The sequence below is a fragment of the Lepus europaeus genome, chromosome 20, assembly GCF_033115175.1.
Source record: "Lepus europaeus isolate LE1 chromosome 20, mLepTim1.pri, whole genome shotgun sequence".
In the NCBI taxonomy this organism is placed as follows: domain Eukaryota; kingdom Metazoa; phylum Chordata; class Mammalia; order Lagomorpha; family Leporidae; genus Lepus; species Lepus europaeus.
Genome location: NC_084846.1, coordinates 3,631,228 through 3,645,666, shown reverse-complemented (window position 1 = coordinate 3,645,666; position 14,439 = coordinate 3,631,228). Strand labels below are relative to the sequence as shown.

General features: G+C 38.5%; 1 protein-coding gene across 1 annotated transcript; it reads left to right on the top strand.

The window, feature by feature from the left end:
• Nucleotides 1-3,104: 3,104 nt before the first annotated feature.
• On the top strand, nucleotides 3,105-12,632 carry LOC133750017 (vomeronasal type-2 receptor 116-like). Its single transcript, XM_062179404.1, has 5 exons — nucleotides 3,105-3,407; nucleotides 5,158-5,964; nucleotides 8,293-8,520; nucleotides 8,826-8,949; nucleotides 11,719-12,632. The coding sequence occupies exons 1-5, from the start codon at nucleotides 3,105-3,107 to the stop codon at nucleotides 12,630-12,632; spliced, it is 2,376 nt and encodes a 791-aa protein (XP_062035388.1).
• Nucleotides 12,633-14,439: the final 1,807 nt, after the last annotated feature.

The window sequence follows — 14,439 nt, the reverse complement described above, 5'->3', positions numbered from 1 at the left end:
GGCCAGAGCAGTGACATCAATAGAAATGTGCCCACTCCATGCAGCCCTGGGCAGCTTGGGATGAGTCAAAATGTGGGGACTCCAGATCCCATCCCACCTACATGCATGGAGTGGGCACAGGAGTCCTGAGACACTGAGACCATGGTCTGGGGTCAGTGTTAGGATTAAGAGGTCATTCTGGGTGTCAGTGCTTATAAGAGCATTGTTGAAATGCACTTGATAGTGAATCCATCTGTGTCTGAGATGTGCCACCATAAACAGACTGTGACAGATTGTGTCTCACCACATGTCAATAACTGAGTCCCAACAGACTGCAGGCATTAAGTCCCTGAAAGTCACAAGGAGAAATGGGTTTATCTTCCCCAATTCTTTCACTTGGATCCTGATGGTGCTTCTCCAGGAACCACACAGAAACTGCATTAATTCTGGGCTTGATGTACCTGTGCAGCATGTGTTTTAGTAACTTTTAACATGGTTGCCTGAAGAGGATTAGAAACAAACATCCTGTCTCTGCACCCTTATTGATGGTGACAGTGGAGTGTGTTTCTGACTCACTACAGAGAACCACATGCTCATGTGTTCAGAAGAGGGTGAGGCAGGGAGCTGTTGGTTTAAATGGTGTGTGTCTGGCTTTTCCATGCTTTTTGGAATTTAAAGCTTATCCACTCAGCAGATTGCTATGCAGTGTGGGCAACTGATAATGGGCCTGGTGACCTCTGAGGCACAGTGTTACCATGTAATCTCTCATCTCAGGGACACTGGGAGACAGTGAGGACCTGCCTTGTTCATGATCTCAGGGTGAGGTCAGCCCATGCCAAAAAGAGGAGGACAGGCTTTGCTCTGCCTTCTGTTCCCCAGGTAGAAAAGTGTCTGGTCACCCTTGTTTGTGCAGACATGCCAGCCCTCATGTGCTCTTCACACTCTAAAATAAAATTGCGTATGCTTTAATCTCCTTTAGTTAATATGGGCCAGATGATTAATTCTTTGTGGACTTTGGCTTCAAGCTCCAGCTTCAATACCATGACTGAACTCCCTTAAAGCTGATGGAAGATGTGTTGTTATTTGCCTAAGAGGAGTTATTTTATGTGCAGATCCCACACTTGTTTACCCAGTGTTTGGCCTTTAATTTGGCATTCATTTTGTGTGACTGTATGTAATACTCTAACGATCAATTTCATTTAATAAACTGCATATTTTTCTGAGATGATTGGGGTACATCATTGAATAATGAGATAAAGTCTTTTATCAAGATTTTTAAAAGAGTTACCAACTCATTGCTGATAAACCTGTTGATGTTCATCACCCATTCAGAAATCCCCATAGTCCTTTTCAGTGTTTCTACATTTTTCATTCTTTCTCTCCTAGTCCATACCACCCGTCTTGTGTGTCTGAGAATCAGTCTGCTATAACCCCCCCATGTGAACTGATTCATATCCTTCATGGTCTTTTCTGACTGACATCTTGCAGTGCACCGTGTTTTCCTGTTTTACCCATGTTGTGGCTTGCAACAACATTTAGTGTACTTTTCTCAAAATATCTTAATATCTAGGTCTGCTTTGGTGTCAGACACTCCTATTTACTTAAAATAATAAGTCTGCATGCCAGGTTCTGTACTTAACAACTCACAACTTTGCATTCAGGAAAAAAAAAAAGAATTAAGCTAGTCAACGTTCAGCTGATAGCACATGCTGTAAATAACCCAGGGTGTATGCAGTATGCCCTTCACAATAAAAAATTCTATTACTAAGACTAAATGTGTAAAAGAAAAAAAAGTTTATTCAATGGTTTTAATTTACTATTCAAATAAATAAATTTAAGCTTTGGACACATGACAGTAGCATAATTTCTGTGCCAGGTTGACTTCATTTTTAACAAGTAAGTCCTCGACATATCTGAAAATCTCCTTGGATTAAGTGTGTATAGAATGCTGACTTTTACCTGGAGGACAAAATTAAATTTTAAACTCCACATATAAGAACAACATGTACAGCACTGTCTGACCCAATAAATACTGTTCAGCTAAAAATAAAGCACTGTCAATTAGAAACTTTTTGAATGTGTATTATAATATTGAGTATAAGGATAAATGACAAACTCTTAATTAAGCCCAAAAAAAAACATAATATCCAATGCAAAGCAGCTAAAGGAATGATTGGATGAATATATTGAGTCCCAGGTAACTTATTAACATGTATGAATTTTCTTAGCTTTCAAATTATGGAAGAAATGTAATAAGCTATAAAAGTTCAAAAGAATTCCAAGGGAAGAAGAAAAAATAAACCCATAGTGAGGAAATAGACCATCCACTCTCTCATAAAATGTGAGAGTTCCTAAATTCTCAGAAATCCTATTTTCACTTAAGATATATGTTGTGATTATAGAGTATATTGAGATTATGTTATAGCAAAGATTAAATGAAAAAAGAGAAAAAAGGAGGGATAATTGAGGGAGGGACATATGGTTATCCTCTTAGGATTGTATCTATGAAATATATGAAATCTTCATATTAATAACAATTTTAAGAACATATATAGAAAACAGGAGGCAACATACAAGTGTAAAATATGAAATGACAAATGTGAATTCAATAGAGAAAAAATAAATGGAAACTAAGCAATCATCACCAATTATCTGAGAGATTTCAGGAGTCAAATGTTTACATTCAAGGAAAACAAAATGTTAAATCTGATTTGAGCAAAGCAAAATATTAGAGTAGAAAATTAAAGTGAGGACCAGGGAAAAACAGCTTAGGTGGCCCTGAGAATGTTCTAAAATTTTGGACAACTGATGAGTCAGGTGGTATTCAGCCTACTCCAGAAATTACTGAAAACAGAAATGCTTGCTCCTGGGTGTTGTCCTTAGGTTGGAACACATCAAAGATTCCCTAGAGGGTTCATGAAGGTGAGAGTGATCATAGACATGGTTTGCTTCAGAGGAGTCCAAGGACCCTGCCATGATCTTCTAAAGCACTTGGAACCTCCCTCACACCTCCTCCATGTTCAACAGCTGTGGCACAACTGAGTGGCAGCCTGAGTCTGACCACTGCTGCCTCAGGGCATGGCTGTGTTGTTGCTCTGAATTCCATGCTCTGAACCTTCTCCCTGATGCTCTTTAGGTGGCTGTGGAAGAACTACCAATACGTGCTGGCCTTCCGCTTTGCCATCCAGGAGATCAATAAGGACCCCCAGCTACTCCCCAACCTGACCCTGGGTTTCAAATTCTTCAATGCCTTTGCCAGTGAACAGTATACCTTATTGAACTTAGTGTATTGGTTGATTGGGATGAATCTGGCTTTTCCTAACTACAGCTGCCATAAACAAGGAAGACATGTTGCCATCATTGCTGGAACCACATCAGCATTGTCTGTTGAGTTTGCAACACTTTTGGAGCTCTACAAAACCCCACAGGTAAATGAGTTGTGAATTTGGAGAACAATAGTTGAATCTCCTCCAACACCATTCTCTCACCTCTGAAAAATGGAAATGGGGCAGCTGAGTGTACATATTCCACCATGCTATAGGAATGATCCCATGGATTTTTCAGGGACATGAGATTATTAACAGGGGAAGGATAAGGAATAAAGGCAAATAGCAGGGTATGCTGACTATATTCTTAATATTCCTGTCTAGGGCCTGTGTAACCATCTCCCACCTGCTGGAAGCATTGACTGTCTAATAGTCTCACCTCTATGCCTCAAAAAAAATGTCCACAGCACACAAACATGCCCCATCCTAGGACACTGTCTCAGGTGGCACCCAGAGATCTAGGACTAATGTATATGGAGATATACCTCTTGGTTCTCTTTGGGAAAACACTGAGTGTAACAGTGAAAAAATATTTTCAAGAAGACTTTATATTTCTTTATCTAAATGGCAAAGCAATGGAGAAAGAAGGAAAGGCACATACACATACACATACACACAGTGGTGGGGTGGATCTCCTATCCACAGGGTCACTCCCCAAATTCCCACAACAGCTAGATCCGAGCCAGCCAGCAGCTAGCAGCCAGCAGCCAGCAGCCACTATCCCATTCCAGTTATACCACATGGTAGAAAGGGGCCTAGCACTTGTGTCATACATTGCTGAATCCTTAGGCACATTGGCAGGCAAATAGATCAGAACTTGAACTGACAATTTAAAATTGGATGCTGGCGTCATCATTTGTAGGCTAACACACAGTGCCACAAGGCTGGCTCCACCATGGAGTGTTGAGACTCATATCCAGTTATACTGGAGCTCAACCAATCATGTTTTCAATCTTAATTAGTCACAAGCACACAGATTGATTTTTTTTTCACATTCTCAGTGGCCATGCCATATACAACTCTACATATCAAACATGTTGACATTGAATCCAATGTTCAGGAGACAGCGAAGCAGCCAGGCAGACAAGGAGCTCCAATATAACCAGCTCTGCTGGTTAGCTCACCAAATGTCTGCCATGATGTTGGGCTGAGTCTGCCATAGCAGATGTGCAGAACCAGGAAGTCATTCCACATGAATTCCATGACCCAATGACTTGAGACATTATCACTTCCTCCCTAGGTCTGCACCAGTATCTCAAAAATACTTCCCCAGGGACACACTACACAAGAAAATGTGCCTGCCAAACATAGGCCACATGGTGAGCAGAAGTTTCTGTTTTGGAAAAGTTATTTTGCCCCAAATCAAAGATGGTTGGTGATTGTATTCTTGGAGACAATGCAGGATTCCTGTGGTAATCAATGTACACCAAATACCAAGAGATCAACACAGTAGAGATTTCTGTCTAAAGTTATCTACAATGGAGAAGGTGGCTCTGCTCCACCAGTCACCCTGGGCAAGGATGTGGGAAAGACCACTGGCTGGGTGAAGCAGGATCCAAAGTTCCTTATTCCTCAGGCCCCACTGCAGGACACGAAGAGCATACAGAAAATGACAGATTTTCTTTAAAGCTAAGGATGAGGAGTCACATTTATTCACCTAAAGAAATGTGCATGTGAAGCATAGCCTTCTCTGTGGTCGATATAGCAAGATTTTTCATCTCACTGCACTTTTTATTTTCACACAATAGTAACCTACTTAAAGCTCACCTTGGGGAGATTTTTTTTTCACTCATTTCCAAGAGAGATAAGACAAATCTCACAAACATTTGATCATGTTTTTCTTTGCTTTCAGCTCACCTATGGCCCTTTTGACCCCATGCTAAATGATAAGGACCAGTTTCCCTCACTCTATCAGATGGCCACCAGTGACAGCTCTTTGGGCCATGGAATGATCTCTTTGTTGCTGCATTTTGGCTGGACGTGGGTGGCGCTCTTTGTGTCTGATGACATGAAAGGAGAGCAGTTCCTTCAGTACTTTGAAGCAGAGATGCTCAAGAAAGGTATCTGTGTGGCCTTTACAGTTAAGCTCCCTGTCACAAAGAAGTTGTATGGGGATAGTGATCTCACTTTCATGAGTAGCATCGGAGCTTCATCTGCAAATGTGCATATACTCTACGGTGATGTAAGAGGTCTCATCATTGTGGACATTTCAGTGGAGTCCTTTTTAACCATGGGGAAGGTGTGGATCTTGACATCAAAGTGGGATCTTGTTATGTCTGAGACAAACCACATGTTGCACTCTCTGCATGGAGGCTTCTCATTTTCACCCCGCAAGGAAGAAATCCCTGGCCTTAAACATTTTGTCAAGATGTCAAACCCTTCCCACTACCCAGAAGACTTTTACTTCAGTAAATTATGGCTTTTCCATCTAGACTGCTCACTTGAAGGATCATTTTGTGGACATATTGGAACCTGCTCACCAAATACCTCCTTAGAGTTTCTTCCAGGACATATTGACTTGCTGACCATATCTGACTCCAGCTATTTAGTCTACAATGCTGTCTACACAGTGGCTCATGTCCTCCATAAAATGCTTTTGGAGAAAGTAGAAATGGGATCTCCAGGAGAAGCAGCCCAGCCCATGATTCTTCCCTGGCAGGTAAACCTCCCTTAGAACAGAACAGGCACTGGCCACTTGATGGAATCTAGAGATGTTTTATTGAGGTGCAGCATCATGACCCTGCTTTTCATCTCAAGTTCAGAGAGATTAGGTACAAAAGAATATGGGCTCTTTCTTTTGGTGATTGTTGGCTTTGGCTGGAAATTTCAGTCACTGTAGATTTTGAATCTTTACTTTCTAATCAGAAATCATATCAGAAAAGTTTTTAATGCTGGCTGAAATACTGTAAAGTATACAATGAAACACATGAGTAAACTTAACAGATAAAAAGTTGCCATGCCCTAATATTCTTTGGCATTTATACAGGTCCAAAAAAGACATATTGACCAATTATTTTCATTTCTATTCATCTTTCATTTGTAAAATTTAACAATTTTGGCATCCTGCTACATATGCATCACATGTAGATACTTTATATATATATATATATATATATATATATATATATATATTCATATATACAGCTTTTTCTTGGAATAGGACTATTAATTTAAAAAGGTGAGGGATTAATGACAATGTTCCTAATAAAGGGAAATTAGGGTATATATCATATACATGGTATGCTTCATGGAAACAACATGCTAGGATATCATCACAGTGTTTGTACTCTGTATATTAACTTGAACAAATCAGAAAAACATCTGATATTTCCTTCCTGGGCCTGCAGTATCTCACTCAGAATAGTGATCTTCAGTTCCATGTATTTTGTTGCAAATATTGATCAAATCTATAATTGATTAATTATAGATAAATATAAATTAATTATATACATTATATAATTATATAATATAGTATAGTATAAAATTAATTATTATATATAATTAACTATTATGTAACTGATTAATTTTAGATCAATAATTGATTATCAATTAATAAATTGATCTATAATTCTGTATAATCTGTGGCCTAAGCCCTTAATGAGATAAGATACTTCTTGTGAAAATAGAAATGGATTTCACATAATATCCTAAATATGATAGGAAATGGATGGGAAATAAAGCATGTTAGACCAACTGTCCTTACAAACTCTGCAGCAATCAGGGAGCATGGACTGTAGTCCCATGTCTTACATATGAGACTACTGAGGATGCACGTAAGCACAGTGTATCCCCTCTGGATTACAGATGAATCTGTCTAGGTTTTAACCCTAGCTTACATAATCCATTCCCTATATATAGAATGTATTTAGGAACTTCTGTTTGTGTGTGCAAAGGACAAATACATTCATAAATTTGCAGAATAAATTAAATAAGTGTGATATGTAGAAAAGGTAAAATGTATATGCAAAAATTAACATGAGAAAGTTTACTTCATAAATTAATTGTATTTTACTCATAAGAAGCGTATTTTATAATCTACATGATCAGAGTCAAACCTTGGTAAAGGAAATGAATTTTTCAAGAAGGCTTCCATAGATATAATTTTGAATTATCTGTAAATTTTGTCCTCTACATTGCTTAAGAATTAAGTGATAATTGTTTAAAAAATAAGAACTTAGTTGTATTCCATAGCAGGTGTGTTGTGATCTAGAAGGTCCAAGGTTAACACATACTATATAAAACATAATAAGCTTTCATAGATTTGAAATTTTGGCTTTAGTCATACCATACTACCTGATATGTCAAAGATAGTCACAGTCATCACAATAAGTGACCCAAAACCAAAGAAAGGAAGAACACGATGTTGTACCACGTTCAACCTGTGTTAAGGTATACCTTATAAGGTATAAGGTATATTGCTGATATATGTAATGTACATAATGTACATATTTATAAATATGGACCTCTGAGGTGTTACCAGTTGTCTTGAGTCTCTTGATGGAAAATATCTTATGAAACAATCATGCATAAATCTCTAATTTTTCCCCAACCAAAATACACTAATCATCAACTATATTTTGAACCTTATGAAGAACTTATGTAGATACACACCTGTGATATATCACAACACCTATCAAGTTATTTCAGTAGCCATCTATGTGTTTCCAAACCAGTAACAATAGAGTTAAATCCCACAAAGCTCCAACCAATCTTTCATGACCAAGGCTGCAATAGAGCCTATGCTCCAGTCAACCTCTGGACCAAAAAACTATAGTTTTCTGATTGGGGACAATCACTCTTTGATGTTTTGTTGAGGGAGCAGAGGAGTACCTGAACCCAGGAGATGTTTAACCATCCAAAGAAAACTAATGTTCTACCACATGGAAAATCTGAATGCAGAAGACAACAACGGTGGCTTGTTTAGAGCATCTCACTTACAACAACTAATTTGGATGTGCTCTGTATTTCAATTATATCTGTCCTCCAGCTCCATCCATTTCTGAGGAAAATCCAATTTAAAAACAGCGCTGGAGATGATGTATCCTTCCATGAAACAAGAAACCACATGGCGCATTACTATATCCAGAACGTTGTGAATTTTCCTAGTGGTCTTCGTTTGCTTGTTAAAATTGGAGAGTTTTCCTCCAAGAATCCACATGAACAAAGCTTACTTATCAATGAAGAGATGATAGAGTGGCCTGCTGCATTCAAAGTGGTATGATTCTCTTTTGACACGGAATACCCATAGAGAGATCCGTGAATAGTCTTGTGAGGAGATTAAGTGTGAAATGATCAGGTTCTTTTGTAATCCTTGGGAAATAGGGTTAGTGAAACAGGAATGGTAATAGTTGAAATACTGAAATGGATATCTAGGTATTGACCACAGGTATAGGAGGAGGGGATATAGTTATGACTTTCAATTGAAGACCAAGGTGTTATGAGTGAGGAGGGCTCTACTGACATCCTTCACGGTGGCTGATAATAAACCAAACCATGACCATGCTTCTCTTTTTCTTTCAGACTCCTCAATCTGTGTGTAGCCAGAGCTGTGGGCCTGGATTCAGGAAAATGTCACAGGAAGGAAGACCTATCTGCTGCTATACTTGTGTTTTGTGTCCCGAGAGAGAAATTGCCAATCAGACAGGTAGAAAATTTCCAATCCATAATTTACGGTCCTAATTAATTCTCCACAAAAGGGAAACCAAAGAGTTTCAGTAGGAACCAGTGAGTTTTTAGTGCATCATTTTCTCTATGCACACATGTACTGTTAATTCAATATATCCACTTATATCACTACAGCTATTTCTTTATGTTTAAGCTGTTGTCTGGTGGTGCTCATTCTAGAAAGTCAACTTTAGCACATCACAGCACGTTAGATGAGTCATCATCTGAGATTTGCAGGTGGAACCTGCTATATTGCGGCTGAGAAATGCAGGATGTATAATAATCAAGACTTTCTATTGGTGCCTGTAGATTGTGAAACCAATTCATCTTTACAAACACATAAGCACAGAGCAAGCGCTTGTATGTCATCGTGGAAATACCGTATTCCCTCCTGAACTTTCATTAATCTTGTGCATGGTATTAAGGATGTCTAATTAGGACCACAGTTACATTTAGATTTCTAGAATTTATTAAAGGAAAGATTCAAGATGAAGTATGAATATCACATCCTGCTATAATATATAGTTTGGCATACTCATTAAAATTTTTTGAACAAAACAAACATAAAAAGAATTACCTATCAAACCAAATGTACTGAGAATGCAAAAACTATGCAAGGCTTCATTGAGAAATAATTTCTTTTTTCAAAATATTAGAAATAGACCTAGTAATGATTTGATTTCCTCCAAAAGAGCATCTCAATTCCCATTGTGTTAGCAGTAGCAACCATTTGGCTTTATTCACTTCCTAGAGGAAATAAATAGTTTTGGACATGGAGAAGATAACAGAACAGAGTTAACCCATGCTTTTTTTAACAAAAATTCAATAACAAGTAAAAAGAATTTTAAAAAAAACTAATTCTGGAAGCATGCTGTAAAACAATACTTGCTTGTATGTGCAAATACTGTGGAAAGTATCTGAGATTGAAGACAGAACCTCTGGAGACCCCAAGAGGAGAAATGGGTATTTCAAGATAAGAAAGCCAGGAAGATTGACTCTAAATTACATTGGGATCTTGTGTGGTTGAAGAAGTATCATCTACAAAACCTAAATCAAAACCTTGTGACAAGTATAGCCAGATGCCAATACCATCATCTGTATTTTTATGATTTGTTTATTTATTTAAAAAGCAGATTGACAGAGAAAAGGAGAGGCAGAGAGAGAGAGAGAGAGAGAGAGAGTCTTCCATCTGTTGGTTCACTCTCCATTTGGCCCCTACAGCCAGGGTGGCGCTGATCCAAAGCCAGAAACCAGGAGCTTCTTCTGGGTCTCTCATGTGGGTGCAGGGGCCCAACCAAGGACTTGGGCCATTCTCTATTGCTTCCCCAGGCCATAACAGTGCTGGATTGGAAGTGGAGAAGCCAGGACTTGAACCGGGGCCCATATGGGATGCTGGCATTGCAGGAGGCAGCTTTACCTACTATGCCACAACGCCAGAGCCCATCTTCTGTATTTAACTAAGTCCATTCATTGACTTGTCTCTATGACTTATTTCTTGCAGTACTGGCACCAAAATGTTATTTCAAGACAGACAACATGGTGTCCAGAGCTGACGTTTTTCCCCACCATCCACAAGAACAATGGGGTAACAAGCCATGATTTCATGAAAATGAGTGAAAAGTTCAAAAAATACAAAATAAAAAATTACTCAGAGTTTCTGTGATTATTTTAAAATTTAGTATGTATAAGTGAAATGGACACTTTGTTTTGGTTATGGTTTATAGCCTTTGCCTCCATTCCCACTGAACTATAGTCTTATTAATTTTTACTTGTTGAATTCTTGACTTAGTGGAGTTTTAAGTCTTTGACTATAATGTAAATTTAAAATATGCTATTTCAAAAAATAAAAAGGAATGAAGGAAAGAATTAAGAAAAAGAAGAAAAGAAGGAAGGAAAAGAGAAAAAAGAAAGGATGGAAGGGAGGGATGGAGGAAGGTAGAGGTGGGATGGAGAAAAGAAAGTGTCTTAAAATCGTACCAGTGAATGGAATGTTAGCTCTTCTGCTTTTATTAATATCAGACTAACATGAGAATTGGTAAGAATTATGTTATAGTAATTACATGCACTTGCTGTGACCCTGAGAATTTAATGTATTAATAAATTCATTTTGAAATTAATTTATACTACGTACTAACTTGAAAAATATCTAATTTCTCAATCAATAACTTGATAAAACATCAATTGCACTCAAATTTCTTTATTTTAAAAAACACCTCTGTTCAAATCCAAATGTTGCTTATTTGATAAAAATGCACCTCAAGATTACATTAAAATTGAAACAAGGTTCCCAAGGAAATAAAAATATAAAATGAGGAAAGACTTTTTCTGCAGATATCAAGTAGCATGCAGTCAGAAAATGCTAACAATTGGAGTATTGATGATGGTAAGGTTATCTTGGGAGGTTTGGGTTATTTATTTCTGTGTCTGAAGCATGGAGATACAAGATGTGACATGAGGCTGACTTAGGAGATAGTACAGACAAAGGCTGAAAAGCATCCATGCTCGTGGAAATAGCACTGTGTCACAGGATGCGTTAACAGAGCCCCCATCTCCTGAAGCTGTTGTTTGAATGAGTTTATTCCAATCTGCCAATGGGCATGCTCCCTGGTCAGCAATGCAGAAACTTGATTGGGTGTGCCCTGGTATACATCACAAGTTCCCACTGGCATTGCAGAGTTGACCATTTTCGACAACAGGAAAAAATTCAAACTTTCTGCAAAGTAAAAATTCAGTATTTCTCCTTCCTCAGATGCAAAGCAGTGCATGCAGTGCTCAGACGATGAGTACCCAAACCAGGAAAGAAGTCGCTGCCTCCCTAAACTGGTGACCTTCTTAGCCTTTGAAGAATCCCTGGGGATGGCTCTGGCCTGCATGGCTCTGTGCTTCTCTGTCCTCACAGCTGTGGTCCTCTGGGTCTTTGTGAAGCACCGAGACACTCCCACCGTCAAGGCCAATAACAGGACCCTCAGCTACATCCTGCTTATCACCCTCCTCCTGTGCTTCCTCTGCTCCTTACTCTTCATTGGCCGTCCCAACACAGCCACCTGCCTCCTCCGGCAAATAGCATTTGGCCTTGTGTTCACAGTGGCTGTTTCCACTGTGCTGGCCAAGACCATCACTGTGATTCTGGCCTTCAAGGTTACAAAACCTGGAAGAACAATGAGGAGATTGCTGGTATCAGGAGCATATAACTCTGTTATTCCCATCTGCTCCTTGATCCAACTGGCTCTCTGTGGCATCTGGTTGGGAACCTATCCTCCTTTTATTGAGTTAGATACACACTCTGAGCCTGACCACATCATCCTGGTGTGCAACAAGGGCTCGGTCACTGCCTTCTACTGTGTCCTGGGCTACCTGGGCTCCTTGGCCCTGGCCAGCTTCACTGTGGCTTTCCTAGCCAGGAATCTGCCTGACACGTTCAATGAAGCCAAGTTCCTGACGTTCAGCATGCTGGTGTTCTGCAGTGTCTGGGTAACCTTCCTGCCTGTCTACCACAGCACCAAGGGGAAGGTGATGGTGGCTGTGGAGATCTTCTCCATCTTGGCCTCCAGTGCAGGGCTCCTGGGCTGCATCTTTTTTCCCAAGTGCTATGTTATTCTTATAAGACCTGAGAAAAACACTTTGAAAGGCTTAAAGAAAAAAGCAAGTTCTAAAGGATTCTAAAATGTTTCCACTTGTTTTATTATCATATATTTAGAGTTTAATACCAAGAATCTGAAATAGCATTCCAGAAATATGAAGGAAACAAAATTGATTTTTCCTTTAAAAACTTCTTATATTGGACATTATCCTAGCATTCTGAGTACATGGCATAAATTTTGAGTTTTGGCTTTGGCTCCTGACATGGACTTCTGACTCCTGGGGACCCTTGAAGGAAGTGTTGAATCTTCATGTTAACTTGGTCCTGGCCACCGATGTGGAAAACTAGGGTCTGACTGCCTGTTGTTGGTTGTAGCCTCAGCCCAGGACAGGCATGGGGGTTGTAGAGGTTTGAGGCATTGAATGTAAGGTCTCTCTGTCTGTGTCACTAAACTTGTGTTTCTCTCCCTCTCAGTGTTAGTAATGGAGTTTAGAGAAAATTGTTATATTGAGTAAAAATAAATTATGATGTAAATTTCCATCCAGGCTACAACAACAATGTTATTTTATATTAAAACGCTATCCCCAAAATGGTGGAGACTGAATTAATTTATATTTTTTATCAATGTACAGACAATGTAATTGTTCATATTTGCTAAAACATCTAATTATACATGCTTTATGTTCTGTTTGCCCTGGCTATTGAGTGCTTGTCATCTCTTTGTTGACATTGTCATTTAAGTGAGATTCCTTTTCCAGACACAGGAGGTGCTTGGTCATACAGTGTTCCTCTGTAGAGATATTGTGTTGCCCAAAATATCTTAATAAATTCTCATTGTTGAGCTATTTTGAAATTAAGTCTTTATCAAACATATATGGAATATTCATTTAAACATGGCACCGAATCATTAACTGTATGTTCTTTCATCAATATATTGGTTTTTTATTTTGTCTTTGTTTTAAGTTTTATTTTTCCACTTGCACATGGGACACAATGTTGTTTTGATTAATCTGAAATTCTCATAGCTAAGATGAACCAATTTTAAACTGGATAAGTCAAAATCATTTAAGTACATGCATATTCATATTGAACATTCAGATTGTGCATAGTATGTTCACACATTCGTGCAATGGTCTTCTCTAAGTGGATTGAAGGCATTTTCATCACCCTATAAAATTTCTTGATGCAATAAGAAGTCAGTTTCAAACTCATATCATGCAACCAATCATCTTCTTTAGTTTCTCTGAGTTTCCCTTCTCTGAATAATTCTGATCAATATGTAGCATAGGAGTCTGGCTTCAAACCCATCCACATTGCAGCAGGCATCATTTATTTCTTTTTCAAACTGTATAACTTTCCATCTTACAGATTTTTATCATTCTGTTTTATAATTTTATTGATTCATTTTATTGCTCAACCTAGTAATATTTTATTTGTTATTTTGAGATAATATAGTTTTAGTTTTCATTTGACTCAAAGGCTTAATGCTGCACTAAATAAAGTGTTCAACAAATACCAAGCAAGAAGACCATAGTTCTGCAGGTATATAGGCAGGGGATATAAATGATAATCCAATGAAAAATGTTCAACTTCCCTTATATATAGCAAATTTTAAAATAGCTTTTGAACATTCATGCTATAGTAGTGTGCAGTGGAAGGTGTCTGGCAAATAACAAATCTTCCCAGGCAGATGAATCAATTAATTCACAAACTTTTATTGGGATTCTGCTCCTGGGCAAGGTTCCCCAGCCCCAACAGAGCATCAGAAGTTGGAAGGGCTCCTTTTATAGATACAGGGCATGGAGGATAAGGTTGAGGCAGGTCTGATCCTTGTGGGTTGACCTTTAGGCAGCTGGTGGACCTTCACAAGGACTTTTCTTCCCCAGAAGT